Source organism: Ceratina calcarata, unplaced genomic scaffold, assembly GCF_001652005.2.
Source record: "Ceratina calcarata isolate Rehan_Ccalc_2016 unplaced genomic scaffold, ASM165200v1 scaffold50.2, whole genome shotgun sequence".
NCBI classification, from domain to species: Eukaryota; Metazoa; Arthropoda; class Insecta; order Hymenoptera; family Apidae; genus Ceratina; species Ceratina calcarata.
This window is the reverse complement of record NW_017174432.1, coordinates 100,686-124,955: the sequence shown is the minus strand read 5'-3', so window position 1 is coordinate 124,955 and position 24,270 is coordinate 100,686. Positions and strand designations below refer to the sequence as shown.

Below are 24,270 nucleotides of genomic sequence, written 5' to 3'. Positions count from 1 at the left end.
TTGATACAGGATAGTCCATGCAGGTTTTTTTACTATTCCTTAAATACAGTTTTATTCTCATTGTTGCAGCGATAGTTCTGGTTTCAAACGATTTCTATCTAAAGTTTGTACCTCACGGACCATCGAAGAGAAACGTTCTGTTTCCGCATTCGAATGCGGAAGACAGAGACACATATTTGCCAATTTTGAAATGTTTGGGAACATTTCTATATTGTTTGAGCACTTCATTGATTGTATTTTAGTCCAAAATTGTACTGGCTCTAATTTAGACAGATCGTCCACTTCATTTTCTTCAATGAGCTGTCCGAGCTGACACCACTCATACCAGGTATCCATTTCCTCAATTTTCCATTTGAATTTTCTGAATATCGAATCTAATTGGCCTAAGTATTTGTTCTTTTGCAGAGCATTTTTTGGTAGCAGAAAAGATAAGTCGCGTATGAAGTTGTTCTGGAACGGCAGTCTTTCAACTGTTTCTTGGAAAAGTTCTTGATAATATTGTAAGCAATTATTGTAGAAAGCTGTTATTTTCTCTTCTTTCTCTTCCTCCGTTGATGAGGTGAATTCACAAAGGGTACTTCGTGCACCTGGCCCGACGTTAATTTTATCTGATGGTAATAAATATTCTGCATTATACGGATCTACTGTATATAAGTCGTTCCTTCGTGCAACTTCAGGTTGCATAAAATTTGATGCTACGTTTGTTAGAAACTTTGTACACTGGAAATATAAACAGTGTACTTGTACGTCGTTCGTTTGGAAACGAGCGTTGAAATTCGCGGACGCCTCGAAGACATAATTCAAAAACTCCAAGTACGCCTTCGTTAGTGGATACTTCATCCTGCTAAATATGATTTCTTCCAAGCTCGTCCCGGGAAATGATGGATCTGCCTCTGTACACGCTTCTACAGCGAAATATGTGTAAAGAGCATTCCATTGCTTTCGAACTGTTTCGACACATTGTGACATTGCCAGCCATCTTGTTGTCGAAGGTTGTAGGAGCTTCTGTTTTGCTATGTACATTATCTCCAAATGAATGTCTTCCAAACTTTGCTGTTTTATAGGGCTTGTATTGAAGTACGTGTACAATGAATATAACAAATATTCCACGTGCCGCGGCAACTTCTCACATGCATTGCAGGCTGCCAGGTGAATGGAGTGGCATATATCTGGTAAAACGACAACTTCTGAATCGTTTTCTGCCAGCAGCCGAGAAACGAATGAATTATCTTTCTCCACCATTCTACTTGCATTGTCAACAGAAATGCCAATGACGTTCCTCACTGGAACCTTCTTTGAAGTAGATGGAGTCATGACACTGGTGTCGCTGTCGCTGCTCTCATGACCTGTTTTTCACAGATTAATAATATAAATTATTAAAGTGCANTAACGAAAACAACAAAATAACGGGTAACAAGAACAATATTGAACAGAAATAGGAAATCGCACATCGAAATGTATAAGCCTGGCACCCAAACTCAAATGAGAAGGATTCAGCGCTGCGTTCGTCTACGCCACGCTTGGCTTGGCGCTACTATCGACATCGACGTTGCCAACTTGACAAGATGTATAGCCAAAATAAGCCTACAAATTTTGAAAATCACTGACCATGCCTAGCGTCAGAGAGAAACTCTCTGCTCCCATCAAGTACCAGTCCCCATGGTGTAAAAACATAAGGTGTGTTCTTGCGCATCTATTTGAACATCCATCTCTACACGGACACTTCCACTCGTTGGCCATTCTGGATTTCTAACCAATCACGCTTCATATTAAAACAGAGCTAATTTTAAAATCGTAAACATGTCAAAAATTAGGTTCTCGGAGTGTAATATATATGCGTGCAATAGGTCATCGTACTTCAAAAATGGCCGATGAGTGGAAGGCGCAAACAGCGACACATTTGAACCAGGGTTGAGATATTTTTACCCACGGCCGGAAAGTGGGGACGACGCGACCATGGTGGGGACCATAACGCTGCGGAGAGCTTCGCGAACGCGCATGAGCACGCATGAGGGGAATAGTAGTGGGGATCGAAATACGGGCGAAAAACAGGGGAAGCGAGCGTCGTGGGTAAAAATATCTCAACCCTGATTTGAACACGGCGGAAGAACACACCTTATGTTTTTACATCATGCCAGTCCCCACCATGGTCGCGTCGCCCCCACTTTCCGGCTGAGGGATAAATTATGAGAACCCTGGGACCAGGCGGACTATCAAGGGCCGAACAGGCCAAAGTATCATATTTCTCGTTATCGCAAAGCCCACTCGGCCCGTAGTGGAGGGACCTCAAACGATTTTAGTATAGGCACCAAACCACATTGGATTATTTGTCAGCCAATATTGCCGGCTTGCCGCAGATATTGGAGGCAAGCGGGTACGCGGTCATGAACGCTAGATGGCGCCACGTGCAACCCCAAAATCGTTTGAAGTATGTGTACATACATATAGCACAGCACATGCCACGTGGTGAATAGCTCTTGTATTTTCTTAATAATACGAGACCTTCAAAACAGGTTTCTCTTTCGATCGATTAAATCTAAAACCACGAAAAAGAAAATCAGCACTCTCTCAATGGGCTCTAAGAAACGGCTTGTCAGGGTCGCTAAGATTTGCATTTGCCGGTGCATTTGCGACGTCCGGGGCTCGGAGATACGATGAGGATCTAACAGGACTCGAGACTCTGAATGACTCGGAATCTGCAGATGATCCATAGGCAAGGGGTGTCGTATGTTCGTAACGGTTCTCCCGTTCTTTCGTGTTCTTCGACCCTCCTCCTAGTTTCATGAATAAAAGATCCTTGAATAAAACATCAGTTTGTCCAGTCGCTGGATTTATGTAGTACTACAGCGAGTCGAGATCGTCCAAAGTTCATACGGCTCTTTGGATGAACGTGTTAAAAAGTGAGTCCCGTGTATGCATAGACATAGACATCAGATATAACCAGAATGAAAATCACGTGATCATGATCACGCTATTATTGCTATTATAGTGATCGATCAGTTCAGTAATCCAGTCGATCGTTAGACTTTTACTATCAATCGCACACGTAGTAATTCCCTTAAGTCAACGGTCGAATTTTCATATTTTTCAGCAGTTTACCAGTCGGCATTTCATTCGAGAGTTATAACTTGATTGATTACGTTAAAAAAAAATGGACATTACATGGGAGGATTTTTATGCCAAACATCAGAAACCTCAGGATTTCGATCAGAGCGTAACGTTAATGAAGGAATTTGTAAAACGACAGTTGAACAGAGATGACAAAGTGGTCTTAGTGACAGTGAGTGTTACACACCGCATTTTATAATAAAGTATTTAAGTGTACATGTAGATTACTGTAAAACAAACGAAGAGAGTCCTAAGATCAGCAGGCATTCATTTTATAGAGCGGTGGTACGACAATTCCTTTAGAACGCAATACTGTAAGATTCGTTGACAATTTTAGTGCCGGAACGAGAGGATCCGTGTCCGCGGAATATTTTTTAGAAAATGGATATGCTGTCATTTTTATGTATAGGTACTTACCTTCCAGTAGCAAACGATTAAAATGCTGGTAAATGCGATGTACTTATGCTGCGTTTTCTGTGTTCCAGAGCCAATTCTCTGGAACCGTTTTCCAGACACCTTAAGGGACAGAAGCTTTTAGATATGTTGGAAATGAATGACCACGATGGCAAAACCACGCTTACAGGTATATTTCCTTTACAGGTATGTGACCTGTTGAGTGACACAAGACGAACTCCCTTAATTCCCTTGACAATTATTCGTAGTCGCTCCACAATACGTGTCTAACTTGACAAAGATATTATGCAGATACAAGGAAGCTCTAAAGCAAGATAAATTACTGCAAATAACTTTTACTACTCTCTCCGAGTATCTTTGGCTTCTTCGCGCTGCTTGTCAGACGCTGGCTTGCATGAAGGAACAGGCGATCTTATACCTAGCGGCTGCAGTCTCAGATTTCTATATTCCATCCAACGAACTGGTACGTACGTATACGAATACCGCACGATCAAAGAAAAATGATTTGAATCGTTAAAACGTGGAGTTGAAAATGGTTCTTCAATTTTCAGTCTGTTCATAAAATTTCGTCCAGCACAGCTCCCACGATATCCCTTCACTTGGTACCGAAAATATTGGCCCCTCTAGTGAGCTTGTGGGTCCCAGAGGCTTTCGTCGTATCATTTAAATTAGAAACCGACGAAAGCCTCTTAATTTCGAAAGCGAGAGGCGCGCTGAACAAGTATAACCACAATGTAAGTAACGTCTGATCGATAATATATTTTTCTGCATACTAAAACGAACTTCTTGTAGTTAGTCATAGCCAATATGCTGCACACTCGGAAGCAACAAGTAACGTTTGTAAGTCGAGAGAGCGATTACGTTCTTTCCCTCACCGATGAACAGCTGAGCAAGGGTGAAGAAATCGAACGATTGATCGTACGTTCTCTCATCGAGAAGCATGAAGCTTTCATACGATCCGTCCGTAAAAAGTAATTGATACACACACACACATTGTCCATGTACATAAGTACAATTTACAAAGGTATAAAGATGCATTTAAACGAGTAAAATATATTATAAAATAAATATCGAACAACCAGGCTGTTTCTTCGGTGTTGATCGATGATGCACCCCGACTATACCCACCGTAGTCATCCATTATTTACACGTCGAATGTAAGTCGAACCGGGTAAGCATGTTGGAAAAATCGTGTACCGCTTCGAACCAGCGTTTCGCGGTTCCGTTGAACTCGAGGATATCTGATCGTCTGATCGGCTTTTGACTCGATTCTAATTCTTCAAGCTCGATATGTGCATATTAATTTTATCGATCAACTGTCTGTCCGTAGTTGGTTCGCATTGCGCCAATAAGAAAGACAATGCGGTGACATCCTTCTGTTCGATGGCGACTTGAGTAGCTTCGTTCAACATTCTGCAAACACATATCAATGATCTCGTTGTCTCATTAACGATCGATCGATCGTGAACACTCACTTCAGTCTGACCAAGTATTTCACTTTTAATTCGTCCCTCACTCTGGGTAAGTATTTCTTCGCTTCCCTTTCTTCGTTATACTTCAAACACTGATCTATAAACGGCTGGAACAATTAAATAGATTTTTTCCATCTTTCCTAGTCCACGGTACAAGACAAATCGTAAACGCTCGTCAACGTAATACATACCTCGTAGCCGACGGGAGATCTTTTGCTCTTGGATAATTTCTCCAAATCGCTCCACATACCCTGTTCGGCCAGACACTGGATTCGTAACCACCAATACCTAGTAGAATTTACCAATTGAAATGCAGAGAATACGTACGAACAAGTCGACGTTCTACATCGAACTCGTTGAATTCGCGAACTTTCGTACTAGCAGCGCGTACCTTCGATCCGGTATACGGTATTCCGATTTCAATTTGTCAGCCAGCTTCAACATGTTGTTCAACAGTAACAACTTCACAGTGTCGTGAAGTGGTTTTCCAACTACTGGTTCGCGTACCGTGTCCTGCAGGGATCTTTGGTATCGCAACAGTTTGATCTGTTCATCTGTCAAACTCGCATTAGTATCGCTGCGTGCCAATTTAAAATTCTCCATTGCCGATTGTAATAACGCCTCCCTCGACATCGTGTTCTAAGGAGCATTACGATCTGTCAGGAGGAGATCCGAATCGCAGTTACGTATGTTTTGTGTCGTCGGTACAAACCTTCCTTTGGTAACTCTCGGTAATGAACCATATCGCTTGAGAATGAAAATCGTCGTACTGATTATAAATGTCGCGCAGCGTTTCCCGATTATGATTCTGACAATATTTCACGTACAGGGCCATTGCCAAAGGGCAGTGCATTATGGACATCTGGAAGGGGTAATCGCGCAGAAAGATAGTTCATGGATTATTCAAACGGAACGTCTCTGTTATCTCTAATAGTAAAAGAATTACCTGAAAATCGCCGAGTGGCATATTTTCCCTGAGGTGCAGTATTACCGTGTAAACTAAATCTGTGTTTCCGCTTTCAACGGCTTTACGTAGAGCTGCTCTTTCCTCGCCGAGCGTCAATAACAGTGGTACTTGTTGATGCGCGCGGGGTTCGTAATCTATCAGCTAATAATCACACAGAAAATATCGAAAATAACTGAGATCAAGGCTTGCCATCCGTACTAATTTACCTTGATAGCCAACTGTTTTCGACCGCAATCGGCTGCCCTCTTCGCGATCTCGCTGTAAGAAACACCAGGCGCGTAACCCAATTTATCGGCTATCTCCTCGGCTATTTGTCTCTTGTCCAGCTGCGTCTGTTTCACCTATTCGAAGAGTGCGTGATAGTTAACGCGTTTAAGAGGACAATCGGGAACAGTGACTACTGACGTACTTTGTAGCAAGCCCAATGAGCTAATATTCGACTTTCTCCTTCGATCTCCGGTAGCTGAAGGTGCCGCGCGATATGTATGCTCAAGTAATAGTGTCGTCTCGCGACTAGCCTGTCCAACAATACCTGACTCGTGAGAACGGTGAATCTATCGTTGTTGAGGAAACGTCGTCTCATACGAAAGCCACAGCATCAAACGACGTAGCGCCGAACGACGTTTAAAAAAAGGATACTGTGTGTACGTGAGAGGTATCCCGATCGCAGGGTGTCTCACCGCGTTTAAAACTCTCAACGTTCGACACATATTTACGTAATAGTCGGGGTTGACAGTTTTACTGAATCCTTTCCCAAATTTCGCGGCCTACCAGTAGAAGTAAAAATACGATCGTACGGTGCAAAATTTAGAAATAGAAACGTGTAACGTACGTAACCGTAACGTAACCGTTACCGTACGTAACCGTAAACGTAACGTGTACGTACCCTCATTAATAGTTTTTGCGTTTCGTAGCCGAATTCGTGGCTAGCCCCGTCGATACAAGTCCTTATCGCCGTGTCCAAGTTGTCTCTCACCATGTCCATGTACGTATCGGCTTTGTGACTCCTCTTTTGAAACTGCTTCGAGGCTTCCAGCAGATAGGACGCAGGGTCCATCGAATTGATTCGGAATATCTTTTGAACGACGTTCGGTACCTTTTGTATCATTTCGTGCGAAGTCTCGGACAGCACGCGCACGCCGTCGATCTCCGTGACCAGACGTATAGGGCCATCGTAAGCGTACGTTATAGTTTCGGCTGATCGTCCGATCACCATCACGGTACTGTTCCACGTGCATATCACAGCTTCTGTCCCGCACCTGTGTACGAGCACCGGGAACGATTAAAATGGAGCAATGCATTTCTGTGAGACTGCGACGCCTACTGACCACGCCATATCTCCCACCGGCTCTTTCATGCTTGTATAGTGTTCACAATACTTTTCCTTAAAATCTATGGTACCCATGTACAGATGGCCAGTGTCCGTGTAAAGAGCGATATGACGATTGTTTCCAGATACAGCCATAGCGGTCACGGTGTACACTTTATTATGCCTGCTAAAAAGATTATCCTAAAAATAAATACAAAAGTCTGTCAGATTTACATATGAAACCTTTTCTTCCTCATATCTTTCGGCGTTTCATTGTTACAGTGATACTACTTACGTATTGTACTTGAGTCGCATTCTGCGAAGACTGTGGAATGACGAATATTCCGTCTACAGTAGATAATATCACGCGAGTTTCTCTGTCGCAATTGACTAGACACCAACACTCGATAGGCCCGCCGAATCCTTAAGAATAGAATAATAGTTGATTCTCGATCATCGAGAATTAAAAACAACGAGAGAAAGAGATAAACTATTGTACATACTGGGAATTTCTGATATTTGTCTCACTTTCGGTTCAGCTACATTGTTTACCAAGAATATATGATTAGTGGAAGTTAAAACCGCGATGCCAGTCCCGTTGTAACTTTGAAAAAACTTTGCCTCCACGACTTTAGTGTTTTTCACCTTCTAACATACAAAAACGTTTCGGTCAGACTCTTGTAACTGCAAATCCATAATGTTTGACTGTAAAGAAAGTATCGCACATTTCCCATGGTAAATGCATGCTGGTATGTACCGAACATATCATATATATGAATCATGCCGTCGTCCTGTACGCACAGTAGTTCCTCCTGCTGAGACCAGCCAAGGGCAACTAATTGCCCACCGCTCCACTGAAAAGGAAAGACGATGCATATATGCACGTATCGGTCGACGAAGTAGCTTCGACGAAGAGTCTTACTTGCAGCTTGGCCGTCAGTTTCCCGGAAGAAGTGTACAAATATATCACAGGTTTGTTCGATCCCTGAACTTTGACCAACTTGTTAGGATTTCTAGTAACGGCGATAGAGCCACCGTAAGGAGCTGCTACCAATAAATTGTTGTTCGAAACTTCGTGTTGGAAGGACAACGGATAGAGTTCAAACTTCCTGTACGTGGATACATTTTACAAATCGATATCACGAATGCATCTGACAGTAATTACGATCGGTTAACCTCACAGTATCGTTTACCTGAAATATACGTCCCGACCGAAGGGAAACCAGTCGGCAGTTATCATCGCTAACATCTTTCACTATTTAACTAATTAAAATAAAAGACAAAGCTGTATGCACTTCTGGCTCAACTGACAACAACAAACTGAACTGACTGGCGTGCGTGCATGGAGGCTGCGGCTGGCGCCTGAATTGGTGGTGGGACTCCTTTTAGATCATACTTTGAATCATCTATTTACTTACATTCACGTTCGATATTTCGTACGGACTACATTGCAGCTACAGATTACAGACATTATAATTTAGAATTATAGTATTATATTTAAAATTGAATGGAACAGTCGGGTTCATGGTACGCGTAGAAAGCGAAAGATATCTGTTGATTCAAGAGTCAGGAGTCGAGAGAAAGGTAGAGCGGTGCGATTTTAAATTTCATTCGCGGATAAAATGTTCGTGTGTAAGTATCTATATTTAAGTATATACCGTAACGGTTTAGGCAACGAACGGGATGCGATGTTAGTGAAAGGTTGCTCGACAAACATTCCTACGTCCTCGCATACATACGTTCGATCCGCGTCGCGCGTTCTTTTCTCAGGCTGCGTGTGGCGCGTATCGCATACATATGCATGCCCGTACCTGCCGCGACCAGCGCGTATCTACATGCACGCGGAAAGCCATGTATCGCGATCGCGTACCCTCCATACGGGCCACGGGCACGGGTTTTTACCGTTTCCCCTACCTGGGAGAATCGTGAGTCGAGGCGGTTTCTCATTCTCCACTGCAGAGTATACCTACATAAGTAAAGTTGCGAGGACGTGCCCCGTTACCTGTGCGTCCGCGAATATCAGCGAACACTCCATCCTCCGCTGCCGTTCTTTCGCGATCTCGACTTCATTCTTGGTTCCTGTGTAATCGATACCGAACATAGTTCTCAGAGTTCAGAGTTTTCCGTTCCCTTTGAGCGTCTCTCAATCGTTGGTATCGTCGAGTGCGCGAATCTCGAAGAGATAGAGAGAAGCGACGTAGGGCGAGTGTGTCGGAATTCCCGAGAGATCGTCGAAATAAAACGAGCGACGAGAAGCGATATGTATCGAGTCACTTGGTGACCGATCTCGAATCCAAAAGTGTGAGTTTAGGAAAGCTATTAGTGAATCGACCGGTGATCCGGGACAATAATTTTCGGCGATTCAACAGGTGTCGAGCCGTCAAATTTGTACGAACGGTGATGTCACGCTCGAACGAGTAAGGCAAAACAGGGAACATGAGAAGAGCGTAAGTTGCTTGTCGCGGGTAAGAGAAGGAGGCGGGTATCTGTTCCTTTTTTTCCGAAAGGAAACGAGTAAAAGCGAGTAAAAGCGAGCGGATGAAAAAGTATGTCACGCGAGACACGTTGATCGGGTACCACGGAAACGCGGAATTTGTTCGTACTCGGCGATCATATTTGACGGACTCGTTTCGATCGTCACGCGACTTGTTCCAGGGGTGTCGAGACATCGGACACGTGAACGATTACCGATCGTCTCGTCGAGGGTCGAAATTAATCGCCAACGTTGTTCGGTAAAAGTTCGAGACAAAGTTAAGACAGAGGAAACCGTTACGCGAGTTCCTATCCTCGATCTTTCGTTCGGTTCGCTTTTTTCTCCCGGATGACCACCGCCGGCGCGAAGAGAGGAGAGGAGTGGGTGGAGTTTCTCGAACGAGAATGACTGGTCCCGCGTTCGTTTCTAGGTGGCATTTGACGCTGATCGTATGCTCGCTTTCGAACGTCGCCCCGTCGTGGGAAGCGGGAGCGGGATGGATACCGTGCGTCGAGCTGAAACGGGACTTGCACTTACCGTGCAGGTGCTCGATCTCTACGGAGTACAGCCGCTCGATCGAGATGAACTGCGATCGGGCGGTGTTCACGAGAGACACCGTCGAAAGTATGCGAGGCCAGCCGATCGTTTCCATCAGCCAGAGGAATAGCGGATATCAGAGTCTGCCGGAAGACCTGCTCGATTCCGGTTTGAGTCTGCGAAAGCTCGATTTGTCGGGTAATTCGATTCACAGACTGATGGGCAGACTTCTCGGTGCACAGGATCAACTCGAAGAGCTGAGGCTCGCGGATAATCTTCTGGGGGACAGTTTGAATCCCATATTTTCCAGTAACGAGTTCCACGGTATGAAACAGCTCAGGCTGCTCGATTTGTCCAGAAACGGATTGCGGAGTATAGAGGAGGGGATCTTGAAGGGATGCGAGAACCTCGAACTGCTTTACTTGGATGGTAACCATCTGACCGTCGTGCCGACGGCGTCTCTGAAAGGACCCAGGTCGATCAGGGTGGTCTCGCTGTCCGGGAATAATATCGGTTAGCGGAGCGTAAATTAAACGAAACGAATTATGTACGTACGTGTAAATAGTTGGACGCGTTCAACCGAGACGTTGCTGTTGCAGGATCGCTTCCACGAGCCGCTCTCTCGATGATAGGCGAATCGCTGTTGCGGCTAGATCTGAGCGCGAATGAATTGTCTCACATGGAAGACGGTGCTCTCTCGGGCCTCGATCAGTTGCTCCTGCTGAACCTCTCCCGCAACGATCTCGTCCGTTTCAACAGCGACGTCTTCAAAGGTGTGGAACTTGTTGAACGAACGAAACGCGGTTTCTGCCTGCCTCGGTGATACGCGACGTCGATTCTAACGATTGTGATCGCATCGTTTCAGGGGCTTACAACTTGTTGCAGTTGGACCTGTCGAGTAACTTACTCCAAGAGTTCCCTGTCAGTGCGTTGAGACATTTGACAGATCTGAAATTTCTCAATATTTCGAACAACTTGATCGGCGTAAGTACGTCCCGACGCGTCCCGGTGTACCTTCCGTGGCTTGATCGTTTTGTCGATTTTAGGAGATCGAGCAAACTCACTTGTCGACTCTGAAAGAGCTCCAAGTATTGGACCTCAGTCGGAACGACATCGGTCGGTTAGGCGTGAACGCGTTCTCGCGGCTGACCGAACTGACCAGGCTCGATTTAAGTTTGAACGCGTTACGCACGGTACGTACAGAGAGCGTAGGCTTACTTCGACGATCAGTCCGGCTCTTTTGTTCGGATCGTTCATCGTATCGTTACCGTAGATCGAGGAATCGTCGTTCGATGGTCTGAACAAGTTGAAGTGGCTCTCGTTACGAGACAACAACATCCTGCTGGTACCGACGACGGCCCTGACCAGGCTGCCGTCCCTGACTCATCTTCGCATGGAATTCAATCGGATCGCGGCGCTTCCGATCGAGTCGATCGAAGCGATCGCGTCGAACCTCGCGACGTTGGCACTCGCGCGGAACCTGATTCGCGAAATACCGCCCGGGTTGTTCCAGGAATTCGAGAGGCTGGTCAGAGTAGAGTTATCCGGAAACGCGTTGACGAGGCTCACGCGGGACTCATTCCTCGGCCTGGAGGAGACGCTGCTAGAACTGGACGTGTCTTCGAACAAGCTGGCTACGATCGGCGGGCTGCCGTTAAAGCGACTGATCTCTCTGAATCTCGCGGGTAACCGATTGACGAGAATCCCACCTGAAACGTTCGAACATTTGAAGAACGTCAGATATTTGAACCTCAGTTCGAATCCTCTCTTCGGCGGTTTCCCACCGGTGTTTCCCTCGTCCGTGGTCGACCTCGACGTCTCGCGGACTGACTTGAACGTTCTACCGGCTATCTTGCTACGGAATCTGGAGTCGCTCGAGAGGATATCGCTCGCGGACAACCGGCTGGAAAGGATCGAGGAAGGCACGTTCGATCGGCTCGAGAATCTCTCGAGGATCAATTTATCTGGGAACCGCATCGAGTCGATCTCGAACGCGGCGTTCGTCGGTTTGACCGGCCTGTACGAGTTGAATTTACGAGCCAACCAGCTAAAATCGTTCGCCGGCGAGTACTTCGACACCGGGACGGGTCTCGAGATCCTCGACCTCTCGTCGAACCAAATAGATCGGGTGTCGCCAACGGCTTTCGCGGTCCATCCGAGACTGCGATCGCTCGATCTCTCCGACAATAGATTTCTCTACTTTCCCAGCGACCACGTGAAACCGTTGCAGTTTCTCGAGCGACTCGACTTATCTGGCAACGGGCTAAAACGTGTCGCCGAGTTCGCGTTCTCTCAGCTAGGTCGGCTTCGGACGTTGAATCTCGCCGGAAATCGAATCGAGTCGGTCGAGGAGCTCGCTTTCCATAATTCTACGCAGCTACAGTCGATCGATCTCTCCGAAAACGACATCGAGGCGCTCGGCGAAAGGACGATGGAGGGTCTACTGCGCCTTGAACGTCTCGATCTCCGAGAAAATCGGCTGACCTCTTTGCCGGAGACGATCTTCGATCCGAGCAGAGTCCGCTCCGTCGAGAGGATCGATCTCTCCGGGAATCTGTTGAACGAAATTCCGAGCAGGTCTCTCCAGCGACAGACCGCCTCCCTCGTCGGCTTGAACCTTGCGCGAAACAGGATAACCGAACTCACTACTACGAGCCAAGTGGTGACGAGCAACGTGAAGGAACTCGATCTTTCGGGCAATCCTCTCAGCGAGAATGCGATCAGCGCTATTTTGGGAGAAGCAAAGATTCTTCGTACGTTGAATCTGGCCGATACCGGAGTAAAAATGGAACGGTTGGTCGTCAGGCTCGAAACACCTTTCCTCAAGAACCTGAACTTGTCCGGGAACAATCTGCTGGATTTAGATGCGAAGATCTTCGAACGCACCACCATGCTGGAGACGTTGGACGTTTCTAGGAATGGACTAGCGGATCTTCAGAACGCGAATCGAGCATTCCAAGCGCTACCGGCTCTTCGCTGGTTAGACGTTTCCGGCAATCACGTGAAAATCGTCAACGAGACGTGTTTCGACCGATTGACCGGACTGCGTACTCTCAGGATGGCCGACCTGCCGAACTGTACAAGGATCGAGAGGAACGCTTTCAAACCGTTCGCCAAGCTTCGCTCACTGTCCGCGTACGATTACCCGAAGCTGGGCTACTTCGACGTTCAGGGTATCCTAAAAGGAATGAACTCGCTGGAGACATTGGACATCGAGATCAAGGATTCGTCCGTGAGCAATGAGCAACTATCATTGCGCGCGCATCCTCGTTTGAATCGAGTGACTCTGCGAGGGGAGAGGCTGAGGACTGTGCTGTCGAGCTCTCTCGTCGGCTTTCGAGGGTCCAGGCTGTCCTTCGGTCTGAAGAACACTTCCGTCGACTCGATACCGGCCGCGCTCTTCTTCCCAGTACCCCGATCCACCTATTTCGAACTGGACGTATCCGGTAGCAAGTTGACTACGTTGTCCAACCAGTTCCTCGCCGCGCTCGACGAACGTACCGGGCTCGTCGCGATCAAAGGTCTTCGTTACAATCCGATCGATTGTACTTGCGAGGTAAGACGACTCTACAAGTGGCTGAAATCAATGGTCGCTCCCGTCGATCCGTCGAACCTACCGGTCTGTTCCAGTCCACCTCGCTTGGCTGGTTCCGAACTCATCGAGTTGCCCGAACATCGGCTACTCTGCAACGACGTCTCCGTCGAAGAGCTCCCCGACGACGTTGCTGCTGATCCCACTGTTTCTTCGACGGCTTCTTCGTCTTCTCCCTTCTCTTCCTCTCTCGGATCGACCTCGTTCTCCGAGCCAGAGATCATCTGGACGGTGGCACCTGCGGTTCAAAATGCAGATCGGAACAAACATTTGAACGGCATAAACGGCGGCGTGCTCGGCGACCGTGGCGATCGCGGCTCGTCGTCGACGGCTTCCGGCACGGACGACACTTTGATCATCGGAATCGTCGGTGGCGTCGTCGCGTTCATAGCGTTGATCGTGATCATGATCTGCATCTGCCGTTTCAGATGCTCCTCCAGTCCGATCGATCAAGCGCATTTGGCTGCTGCTGTCGCCGCGAGCAGTATCCCCGATGTCTCGATGATCAGACCGGCCAGCGCTTATTCCGGAAAGATGAATCTCGGATCGTATAACGGATCTACTCTGGACCGAGGAAACGCAATCGCGTCTCCTCTACCTACCATGCCTCTTCAAATGGTGCCATTCGTCCAGTCACCGCAGGGTCTACCCTTCATGCACACCCTCACGCTCTCGCCTCATACTCAATCTCATCTACAAACGCAACAGTATTACGGCTACTGTGACGGCTCATCGTTACCGGTATACATTCCGACATGCCCAACCGACAATACTAAATGCGACAGATAAATTCCCTTTGCTCTTCGCTCTATCGTCGTTCTGTCATCTCGTCGTCTCTTCTCTATCATCTTACGCACGTCCACCAGTGTTCTATGTCTCTCCGTCGCAACGATTCACCTCCCAACGACCAATGGTGATTGAAAAGTTTCGGTACTCCTTTGTGAATACACGACGCAACAGTCTCTGATAATATATACTTCTATGAGCACGCACAATTGTGTACGTAATACCATATTCGATCTTTCGAGCATGGCCTTACATTTACTGTATTATACTTATATGTTCTTATAGATAAGCATATACATTTCTAGTATATATGTATAGTAATACAATTTATATAAGTCTACTAGTCCAATTCTCTTATTTATTGTATATCAATCGTCTCGAGTAAAGTTTTACCAACATTCTCTTTCTCTCGACTATCCTGGTAGTTAAAGCAATAGTCTGTATTACGTAAGAAGTCGTAAGGTTAAATAAAATTCCTATGAAATTCGTTTTTACTTGATTACTACTGAAGTACTCGAGATAGAAGAAAATTTTTCCGAGATTTCTTCATGTCATTTTCACTTACTTAGCACAAGTACAAATAAGATGGGATAGAAATTTTAGACGTTCTTGGAAATCACAGCAAGAATTAGTACCACTTCCTATCTCCTCATGTTCTCCTTTTACACAGTTAGCAAAATTTAATGTACTTATACGACTAATTTAATAGTGGCCACGACTATTATTTCGAGTCACAGTTTTCATCAAGGATAATCGGTGTCCATTATTCTAGTAGTTGACTGGGTGATTGAGTAGACAATAATATGCATGTTTAACAAGACCTTTATTTCACTTTTAAACAAGTTACAGAGTTAAAAAATCTAATGTCTATTTAAAGAGAAAATTTATTTGACGCGCGCACGCGCATCTATACTTCGCTATTTGCATTTTCGTCACGGCAATTCGCCTCCGTTCGTGAAATTCAATTTCCTATTGATCGTACCAGCGCTCGTTCTGGAATTATTTAATACTATTTAATATTATTTTTATCAGTTTCCGGCAACGCTTCATTTTCATTATTTCCGCCTCGTCCAGTAACCTCGCCTGCAGAATTCTGTCACAATTAAAAAATGCAGCTATAAAATGAAAGCAATTAAAAAATGTACGAATAAAGTGTCTCACCTCTGATCTAGCATGATTACTTCTTAATTTCTTCCACATTTCTTCAATGACGATTATTAATCACATTTGTCTCTGCCAGGTCAGACTGGCCTGTTCAAACTTTTGTATATATCAGTATATTGTAGAAATGCTTTTCACAAGCAAATGATTTGAAATTATTCGAAATTCAAACAAGAGCGAAAGCATTTATTTGAATTTAGTAAGGTATTATATATGGACGTCGTAAATTAACACAAATAAATACCTTGGTAACGTTGGGATCCTCTTTAAAATCAAGTGTCCCTTTTTCGTGTGGTCAACTGAATTTCTTGTTGAAACTTGGGTCTAAGTAGTTTATTACCTGCCATAATTGCCATTCTGCCACTGACAATGACCAACAATGACGCGGACACGGAACGGTCGGCGTCTGCGGTGATCCATAATCTATAGATCATTGACGCGGAAGGAGGGAGGCGTAGCGATTATGTAGAGTAGCGACCCCGGTCGTGGCAACGGGTGCGCATCAAACTGTGTATATTGCATTGCTGTGGAAAATGGCGTCGGGCTCGGAGGTGCCAGAATATTCGTCCCCAGCAAAACGACGAAAAGTCGACGGCATCGGTTACGATGGTACCAGCAGTGCGAAACCTGATTTCCAAGACTGCGAGACGTCGCGTGACACCCCGAACGAAGATCTCGAAGGTATTTTCACAAAAATCCGCTCGATCCGTTAATGAAATTTACCAGATTGCAAGATGGCGGTCGCGGAGGCGCCCGCTCGTCTTGCGTGGTTGCGGTGGTTATCGTTCGTTTGTTCGTTCCTAGTTGATGGAGGATGACCAGAGCCGCCATGACAGTTTCCGTGTATGCTTTGAATATTTACGTGTCACGCCTTAATGCTTGGCTACTTCGTAGCTTGCCCGTCGAATCACGTTGAGCCAAAAATTCCGAATGTCATCCAATTTTTTGTTCGAACTCAATAAAATTATTTTCGAATCGACTTGTTTCAAACTGTCACCCTGATACGTACATATATTCTTCTCTTCTCGTATACTAGTTTCACGGATTCATGGAGAAAAAACAGAAATCGGTACTACTCTCTATACCGTACGCGATATCTGCACATATGCCAAATACATACAGATAAATACCTGCGACCTGCGTACCACGTACGTAGCATGTATACGACGTTACGCGTTACGCAGGGTACATCCGATGGACGTTCACAGATGGCATGATCTTCATTAAGACCCTGTGAACACATACGTACACTTATCCGTCTTGTACATACGTACGCTACGCACATAACTGAGATATAACGATAGCTATGTGTTTATCACTGTCTATGCGTGCACATAGAATACAAATACATATCTATCGTGATCTCTTTAAGTTCAATAAGGATCCCACCAATTTCAAAAATGTTGGACCATTGTCTATTTATTGCAATGAATCATTCATTTTCTCGTCAGACGAATCATTCGATCAGTTATACTACGTTCAAAAGAAACGGTACGAATCTTAATTTTGAATAGTAGCTGGATGTTTCATTCCCTGTGACGAATAAATATGTACATCGGACGATTAATTTATTGTAGAGACTTACGGAGGAGACAGCGGTTTTAACGAATTAAGCGACGAATCGAAATCGGCTTCTGTTTCCCCGGAAAATACGAATTTAATGCCAATTCCATCGAGGATCGACTCCACCAGTGACGACACCGGTTGTCCGTGAGTCTCCCTTCGATTTTAATTGACGACCGAGACTCTGTCCCGAAGTTCCCGCTCAATGTTCGTTTGCGATCGGCACAGGATCGACACTACTGACGAGAAGGATGAGGTGTCGTCCACGGTTTCGAATCTGTCCGACCTGTCGGGCTTTTCCGACTTTTCTGGCGAAGGCGGGGACATCGGTCATCAGTGGAGGAACGCTTCATCCTGGGTTCAGAAACAAATGTTGACCGGTGCCGATCCTAGAGATCTTCTGCATCACCTTCTCATGGATTCTACTCAGATCCCGGAACAAGTCGACGATCTGACTCTTTGGAAGGTTCGCACACAACGCCGTATTCACTCTGTCTCGCCAGTGATAAAAATCACAGCTTACTAATTATTCCATTCCACTGAATCGCAGATCATAATAAACATGATGTCGGAACCACCGCGACGTCAGAAACTGAGACACGTAAACACCTTGACCGACGTCGTCAGATTGATACGGAACAGTAACAGAATCATCGTTTTGACGGGAGCAGGTGTGAGCGTCAGTTGCGGAATTCCTGATTTTCGAAGTAGAGACGGTATTTATTCTAGATTGGCTCAAGATTTTCCGGACTTACCAGATCCACAGGTAAGGAAACGAACTATGAGACTCGTGTCATTCTATTCCCGTACGATCGTACGCTTTGACTCCCTCCATTACCTTTTGCCACTTTCTCTTCGTAGGCGATGTTCGACATCAATTACTTCGGTCAGGATCCAAGACCATTCTTCAAGTTCGCGCGAGAAATTTATCCCGGACAATTCAAGCCCAGCCCTTGTCACAGGTTCATCAAAATGCTGGACAAGCAGAAGAAGCTGCTCAGGAATTATTCGCAGAACATCGACACGCTGGAACAAGTGGCGGGCATTGAGAACGTGATCGAATGCCACGGTAAGTCGGACCGGGAGAGGGAATTTAGTTTTAAGCAGAATCATTGAATCCCGATCGAACTTCAGGTTCGTTCGCAACCGCGTCGTGTACCAGATGTAAATACCAAGTGAAAGCTGACGATATCAGGGAGGATATATTCGCCCAGAGGATACCTTCGTGTCCCAAGTGTCGAATCAACGTTCTTCCTCCTGCATCGGGGATCGATCTCAACGACAGTTACAAAGGTAATAATTGAAACGCGGATCGTCTATCTTTTGAACCGCGTCTATCGATTCGCTTCTTATCTTATCATTAATCGTTCCGAATCGTTTGAACACGTACAGAGCTGGTGACACAAGGGATAATGAAACCAGACATCGTTTTCTTCGGCGAAGGATTGCCAGATGCCTTTCACGACGCGATGGCCAAAGACAAAGACGAGTGCGACCTCTTGATCGTGATCGGGTCGTCGTTAAAGGTTCGACCGGTGGCACTGATACCTTCCTCCATTCCGTCTCACGTTCCACAGATCCTGATCAATCGCGAGTCGTTGCCGCATCTCAAGTTCGACGTCGAGCTGTTAGGGGACGGTGACGTTATCATAAATCAGCTCTGCCACTTGTAAGTAATCGATGTACTGGACGTTAAATGCCAACGTAACGTGGTCCTAATCGCTGTCTGCTCTTCTTTGTTCTTCCAAAGAATGGAGGACAGCTACAAGGAAGTGTGTTGGAACGATGCGATCCTCAAAGAAGCGACGCAGTTGTTACCGGTGCGTTGCTTGACGGACGATACTTGGGAACAGAGTCAGGACGGAACATCGTGGAACAAGAACGTGATGGAGACTGATGGTAAACCGTGCTCGCCGAACGATCCGTGTTCCGCCGAGAGTCGAAGTCGCAAGGCTCGCGATAACGTGGACGGTAACGCGTTCGAACGACGCCTGGAGGAGAGCGTGCGTTTGTCTTCCTTTGGTAACGGAATCTGCGCGAGTAGTAACGCGGAAAAGTTGCACATTTCGGGAGAGAGTCCGAAGAGAAGGCTGGGCAAGTCGAGCGCGGAAAGCAGCCCGAAGAGAATGAATTTCGGGAACAGTAACTACACACTGAATTTTAGTCTGTACTCTCCGAAAACGGAACCTGTCCCGGAAACGAGACACCAGTCCGCGAACGACGGCAAAGTCCGTACGACGGAGTCTACGTCGAAAGATACTGGAAGAATTTATTGCTTAGAGGAGTGTCATACGTTTCCAAGATCGATCGAAATAACTTCGGCGAACACGTTGCCTCACGCCGACTTAAAACCGGATCGTTCGAACGCAGAAGACACGTATAGAACAGCGGCGGCGACGTCGTCGTCCTTGAACGAAGACGGATCAGGAAATTCCATCGAGATCGAAGTGGAGAAAACGAATTTCAAGCCGAGACAAGCATCCGTCGACTCCGCTTTGGACTCCGGGATAGGGGACAGCTGTAACAGCGTAGACAGTCGGGACGGCAAATCTAGCAAAGAAGAGTTGACGAGTACGAGACTGAATCGACACTGTTGGCAATCAAAAATACGTAAGAGTCTCGCTGCGAGATTACCAGAAAATACTTATTATCAACTGTCGCCTGGCAAGTACATATTTCCCGGTGCCGAAGTTTATTCGGATTCCGAGGAATATGATCATTGCTCGTTCTCGATAAATTCTGAAAGTTCGGACAGCGACAGCGACTCGTCGTCCGTGGAAGAGGAAGACGAAGAAGACGAAGAGGAGGATGAAGAAGAAGATGAAGACGATGAAGAGGAAGATGAGGAAGACGAGGAAGAGTCGCCGGTAGCGACGCAGAAAGGTGAGGATAAAGAGGAAGCGATGGAGGAAGAGCACGAGGAGAAGAAGGCTGAACTCAAAGGAGTTGAGAGATGCGAGGAAAGGCGCGTGTCAGATGAAATGAGAGAAGAGTCGTGGACGGTGGCTAGTGAAAAGAAGCTGGAGACGGAACGAAGACAAACGTTACGATCACGAGGGAAGGAGGGAGGAGTCGAGTTCGAATTGGCGAGAGAATTCGATACGGGGAAAGACGAACGAGAGCAATGAGACTTCCGTGCGGGACGAGGAAGTTTTACAAACGTTTTCACGTTTTCGCCGGATGAACTGTGCGTACGCGGATCGGAAACGTAGGAGCTTAAAAGTAAGTTGCATTTAATTACGATGGAACGGCTTACAGTGCAATTGTCACCGTTAGGTATGGTCGCGTGCGTGGTATTCGTGATTACCTTTTGACAATGAGTGAAACAGTTTACGAGTCGTGAGATCAAACGCGAAACACGTTGGAACTTTGCTACGATTCTACGTTTTCTACCCTGTATGTTTGAGAATCGTAGCGATCGTTCCAGTTTTCGTCTCGGTCAAATCGTAAATCTTTCCTCGAGACGAGCGAGTTCGGTTTAACGCGTTTAACGAGCCTCGCGATTATCGAAATTTTACGAACGGGCGAGATGCCACGCGAGCGCTCGTCATCGTTTGAACGGCACGATCGTGGCACGATCAGGAAAGTGAGACCATCCATGATGCAGCCGCGATAATCATCTGTAAATAACCTCTCAACGTGTATATTTAACGTTCCGCCTTTCTTTTCTCAACTTGTATATTTAACGTTCTCTATCTCCCATTCATTCCGTTTTTCACTCTTCCCCCTTCTTCTTTTCCGTCTACAGTTACTCAGATTCGATCATGCGATTCGTAAGCGTTCCCGAGTTTCGAGGCAACGACTAGACGATAAATATTAAACATGTGCAATCGTAGAATGACGAAAGAAATAAGTTATAGTTTATCAGGGTACGCGTGTATTCTCGAGAGAAACGAGGAATACTCTATGTACGCGGGGTAAATAAGAGTAATATATATATATATATATATATGCTTGGCGCGGACGTGAGACAGAGATGTCCGGTTCGGTACGAATTCGTGACGAACGAATCCTCTCTGATTTAGAATATTTTACAGATACGTGTTTGTACATATTTGTGCACGTGCTACTCGCGCGTGTAGACTACGAGTTTTTGTATAAAGTATTTAAAGAATTCGTCTGAACGGGGGAGGTGGTATACATATATGCGTGTGTAGCAGGAGACGGCGAACCGTTCCTCTAGCGAGAAACGAAACGCGTGAGAAAGACGATTCCGACTACTACGTATATCGGTATTTAGCGCATATTTGTTTTGGAATAGTTCGAGCAAGAAGTACCTTCGCTTAAACGTTATTTAACTCGTACACGGCGTCTATTAGTGCGACGTGACGTTGCCATTAGTCTTCTCGCTGTTGAATAACCGCTATGGAATTACCGTGTATCAGTAGTGATTATTTATATTTTGTAAATTATTGTGCGAGTCAGATAAAGATTATGTAAAAGTGTCCGTCGTCGTGTCTTTGGTGGACGAACAGCCCTCTGTTCTCCTCTACGCAAGTGATCATATTCAACGTTTACGGATAGTGCGAACGGTGGGCAGACATAAGTATTAGTCATATACTTAGCGAGGCACGCGAGGAACGAGTGAATACTGAGTACATACGTTCGCGTGCGCTTGTACGTTTTCTGTATAGTATAACGATAGAATATTTTTTAAACGAATACACTATTATAGAAAGGTGCTCCTTGTAACGTGATCATTGTGCGAGGGAGAGAAGACGAGAGTGGGAAGACAGAGAGCGGTGGCGAAAACACCCATGGCAACCGTAGACGTAGTTTACAGTTTTAAGTTTGATCGATTTCCGACTGCAGGATTCAATTCTCGAGACCGAGTTCTGTCTTTAGATTCGCTAGGCTAGAGCTTGATTTCTGTTCATTGGAGCACGGGTGAATGTACAAAGCAACGTTTCGGGTAGCTTGTATGATATTTTTCTATCGAGGGGACAAGGTAGAAACGGGATGTAAAAGTAGAATGGACAGGAGAGAGAGAGAGAGAGAGAGATAGAGAGAGAGAGAGAGAAGAACAGAACGCGATCGCAGGGGACAGACATTGCGACGATTTTCGAGAAGCCGTGTGTCGATCGTTGTGTCACGTGTCCCTCTGTGTGAGCAAGCGAGTACTTAAGGACCGATATTCTCCTCGTGTGCATTTCGATTGTGTGAATCTACTACCGGTAACATAAATTATTCGAGATACGTTGAACATACTTCCAACGCGTTGTACAAAGATTTATTTTTCATTAGTGAAACATAGGCGAAAGATGTTCCAGGGAAACTATTCGAAGGTACGATAGCTTCGTCCTTGATTCTCGTTGAGCACAAAAGAGACACCAAGATTCAAGAGTTCGTCTTCAATTATTTCACGATTCATCATGGTAAATGAATTTGCATAACGATAAGCTAAAATATAAGAGAATAGATGTACGCGCGCGTAGCAAATGATAGGTAACAGTTTTAAACGGGGAGGGTGCATCGGAATTGCGAGCAGACGAACGGACAGTCGCGAAACGGAAACGTACAGATAAATTTAAAAAGCATGTATGCTATTTGTATGTAGACGTGTACGCGCTTCGTATTCGAAAGAAAAATGTTGAACGAATCGTGTGTTGTATTAAATGTGCATAGAAAGTCGATTCGAATGGGCGCTATAAACGTTTCCCGTAAGTTTCGAACTCGATGTCTCTCTCTCTCTCTCTCCTCCCCCTTTTTATCTCTACAATGCCGTACGGACGTACTCTTCTTGGTTTTCGTTTCGTCTCTTACTCGTTCATTCTAGATTCTAGCATAATAATCCACGTTTAAGCATTTATTTATGTTAGGTTCTAGCTACTTGAAAAACGAAGTTAAGCAACGGGGGACGAAAGCGATGTGTAGATCCATACCGCGTCGGACGAAGTAAAAATTATCGCATTTATCGTCGATCGATTCCGATTCAGAAAACGTTTGACAATCACGATTACTTTTTCTTTTCTATATATACTGACTTTTTGTATGAATACGACGTTTGTAAATATTTATTATTATTTGTAGATGAGAATCATGGGTATCGATCGTGTCGGCTGAACTATGAATTCGAAGACAAATCGCTTGGTTGCTCGCTTGCTTCCCTTTCCTTTTCCTCGTCGAATATCTATCTATACGTTTAATCGCCGATCATAACGACGGATTTCTTCCAGAATGTCAACGTTAACGATCGCGTTAGAATAATTCTCGATGATGATGCGTTGATTCATCGATCGTCGGCCAGCGCGTATTACATATACACATATTTACAGTCGCATCTGTTTCGTTTGGAATAATCTTCGCTCACTTCACCGTTTAGTCGACACGAGATTACGCGAGAGGCACACGCATTCGTTTCTTTTTACAATTTGTTATTTACGTAATACAGAGCGAATGACCATAGGAATGTCCTTTATATGTATGTATGATGTGTGTACGTATGTATATTGAAAACGTTGCAAGTTTTGCGTTTCTTTGGTATTATTAAAGTGTAAGTTTGTTTCCTTTAAATTAAACACTTTTCTATGGTAATAAAATGACCGTGAGACTATTTTTTTCCGACGCATTATCCTTTCCGACCGAATGTAGAGCAAAGGTAATTATACACGTACATACAGGGTGTTTGCGAAATCGTGGTACAACCGGCAAGGGGATGATTCCTCACCAGTGATGGGTTCTCGACTCATATCATCAGTTTTCAACTTAGTTTGTAGAAAACCTGTAGTTATGTCTCAGACGTAATTTGAGGCATATCTACAGCGGTGGATTGAGACCAGTGGGATCCCTAAGCGGTAAAAATTTTGACTGGTTCTCGATTAGGTCTTACGTGAGGAATCATCCCCTTGCCGGTTGTACCACGATTTCGCAAACACCCTGTATGCCCAG

The 24,270-nt window shown here is 45.5% G+C and overlaps 4 protein-coding genes and 1 long non-coding RNA gene across 12 annotated transcripts; 3 read left to right on the top strand and 2 right to left on the bottom strand.

Moving 5' to 3' along the window:
* Window positions 1-2,456: 2,456 nt before the first annotated feature.
* Ppcs (phosphopantothenoylcysteine synthetase) lies at window positions 2,457-4,611 on the top strand. Of its 5 annotated transcripts, none has more exons than XM_018029863.2 (7): window positions 2,457-2,900; window positions 3,095-3,280; window positions 3,387-3,517; window positions 3,594-3,691; window positions 3,771-3,985; window positions 4,074-4,256; window positions 4,315-4,611. In XM_018029863.2, exons 2-7 carry the CDS (start codon window positions 3,152-3,154, stop codon window positions 4,495-4,497), a joined length of 939 nt encoding a protein of 312 aa, XP_017885352.1. In that variant the 5' UTR covers window positions 2,457-2,900; window positions 3,095-3,151; the 3' UTR covers window positions 4,498-4,611. The 5 variants fall into 5 exon arrangements, with proteins under 5 accessions (XP_017885352.1, XP_017885351.1, XP_017885353.1 ...); XM_018029862.2 differs by having other exon boundaries at window positions 3,092-3,280; XM_018029864.2 differs by lacking the exon at window positions 2,457-2,900 and adding an exon at window positions 2,909-2,999.
* Window positions 4,556-8,619, bottom strand: Vps16A (vacuolar protein sorting 16). Of its 2 annotated transcripts, XM_018029860.2 has the most exons (16): window positions 8,464-8,619; window positions 8,193-8,379; window positions 7,996-8,124; window positions 7,774-7,918; window positions 7,566-7,693; window positions 7,290-7,471; window positions 6,848-7,220; window positions 6,601-6,728; window positions 6,371-6,515; window positions 6,168-6,302; window positions 5,941-6,102; window positions 5,707-5,856; window positions 5,386-5,633; window positions 5,186-5,282; window positions 4,998-5,101; window positions 4,556-4,935 (listed from the first exon to the last, which is right to left on the bottom strand). In XM_018029860.2, exons 1-16 carry the CDS (start codon window positions 8,517-8,519, stop codon window positions 4,794-4,796), a joined length of 2,511 nt encoding a protein of 836 aa, XP_017885349.1. In that variant the 5' UTR covers window positions 8,520-8,619; the 3' UTR covers window positions 4,556-4,793. The 2 variants fall into 2 exon arrangements, with proteins under 2 accessions (XP_017885349.1, XP_026672049.1); XM_026816248.1 differs by lacking the exons at window positions 8,193-8,379; window positions 8,464-8,619 and having other exon boundaries at window positions 8,028-8,121.
* A 304-nt stretch (window positions 8,620-8,923) lies between these two features.
* Window positions 8,924-15,188, top strand: LOC108628120 (protein artichoke). 2 transcript variants are annotated; one of them, XM_026816238.1, is made up of 8 exons: window positions 8,924-9,571; window positions 9,640-9,717; window positions 10,174-10,793; window positions 10,880-11,053; window positions 11,146-11,264; window positions 11,327-11,473; window positions 11,554-13,836; window positions 13,911-14,103. In XM_026816238.1, the coding sequence occupies exons 2-8, from the start codon at window positions 9,707-9,709 to the stop codon at window positions 14,010-14,012; spliced, it is 3,456 nt and encodes a 1,151-aa protein (XP_026672039.1). In that variant the 5' UTR covers window positions 8,924-9,571; window positions 9,640-9,706; the 3' UTR covers window positions 14,013-14,103. The 2 variants fall into 2 exon arrangements, with proteins under 2 accessions (XP_026672039.1, XP_017885325.1); XM_018029836.2 differs by having other exon boundaries at window positions 11,554-15,188.
* Window positions 15,189-15,462: 274 nt separating this feature from the next.
* On the bottom strand, window positions 15,463-16,981 carry LOC113464733 (uncharacterized). Its single transcript, XR_003389586.1, has 2 exons — window positions 15,820-16,981; window positions 15,463-15,751 (listed from the first exon to the last, which is right to left on the bottom strand). It is a non-coding gene; the product is annotated as an uncharacterized LOC113464733 (long non-coding RNA).
* Sirt1 (NAD-dependent protein deacetylase sirtuin-1) lies at window positions 16,344-23,935 on the top strand. Of its 2 annotated transcripts, none has more exons than XM_018029859.2 (8): window positions 16,344-16,500; window positions 17,397-17,529; window positions 17,611-17,848; window positions 17,933-18,148; window positions 18,244-18,451; window positions 18,517-18,675; window positions 18,775-19,051; window positions 19,133-23,935. In XM_018029859.2, exons 1-8 carry the CDS (start codon window positions 16,353-16,355, stop codon window positions 20,508-20,510), a joined length of 2,757 nt encoding a protein of 918 aa, XP_017885348.1. In that variant the 5' UTR covers window positions 16,344-16,352; the 3' UTR covers window positions 20,511-23,935. The 2 variants fall into 2 exon arrangements, with proteins under 2 accessions (XP_017885348.1, XP_026672048.1); XM_026816247.1 differs by lacking the exon at window positions 16,344-16,500 and adding an exon at window positions 17,112-17,310.
* Window positions 23,936-24,270: the final 335 nt, after the last annotated feature.

Coding starts and splice junctions, on each gene's coding strand:
- Vps16A (XM_018029860.2), bottom strand. CDS start 8,519: ATGTTAGCGATGATAACTGCCGACTGGTTTCCCTTCGGTCGGGACGTA. Junction 5,102..5,185: donor GATCTCCCGTCGGCTACGAG/GTATGTATTACG, acceptor TAATTGTTCCAG/CCGTTTATAGATCAGTGTTT. Junction 4,936..4,997: donor AAATACTTGGTCAGACTGAA/GTGAGTGTTCAC, acceptor ATGTGTTTGCAG/AATGTTGAACGAAGCTACTC.
- Sirt1 (XM_018029859.2), top strand. CDS start 16,353: ATGGCGTCGGGCTCGGAGGTGCCAGAATATTCGTCCCCAGCAAAACGA. Junction 17,530..17,610: donor AGTGACGACACCGGTTGTCC/GTGAGTCTCCCT, acceptor CGATCGGCACAG/GATCGACACTACTGACGAGA. Junction 18,452..18,516: donor GAACGTGATCGAATGCCACG/GTAAGTCGGACC, acceptor ATCGAACTTCAG/GTTCGTTCGCAACCGCGTCG.
- LOC108628120 (XM_018029836.2), top strand. Junction 10,794..10,879: donor GCTGTCCGGGAATAATATCG/GTTAGCGGAGCG, acceptor TTGCTGTTGCAG/GATCGCTTCCACGAGCCGCT. Junction 11,265..11,326: donor TTTCGAACAACTTGATCGGC/GTAAGTACGTCC, acceptor TGTCGATTTTAG/GAGATCGAGCAAACTCACTT.
- Ppcs (XM_018029863.2), top strand. CDS start 3,152: ATGGACATTACATGGGAGGATTTTTATGCCAAACATCAGAAACCTCAG. Junction 3,281..3,386: donor ACAAAGTGGTCTTAGTGACA/GTGAGTGTTACA, acceptor TTCATTTTATAG/AGCGGTGGTACGACAATTCC. Junction 3,986..4,073: donor ATATTCCATCCAACGAACTG/GTACGTACGTAT, acceptor TTCAATTTTCAG/TCTGTTCATAAAATTTCGTC.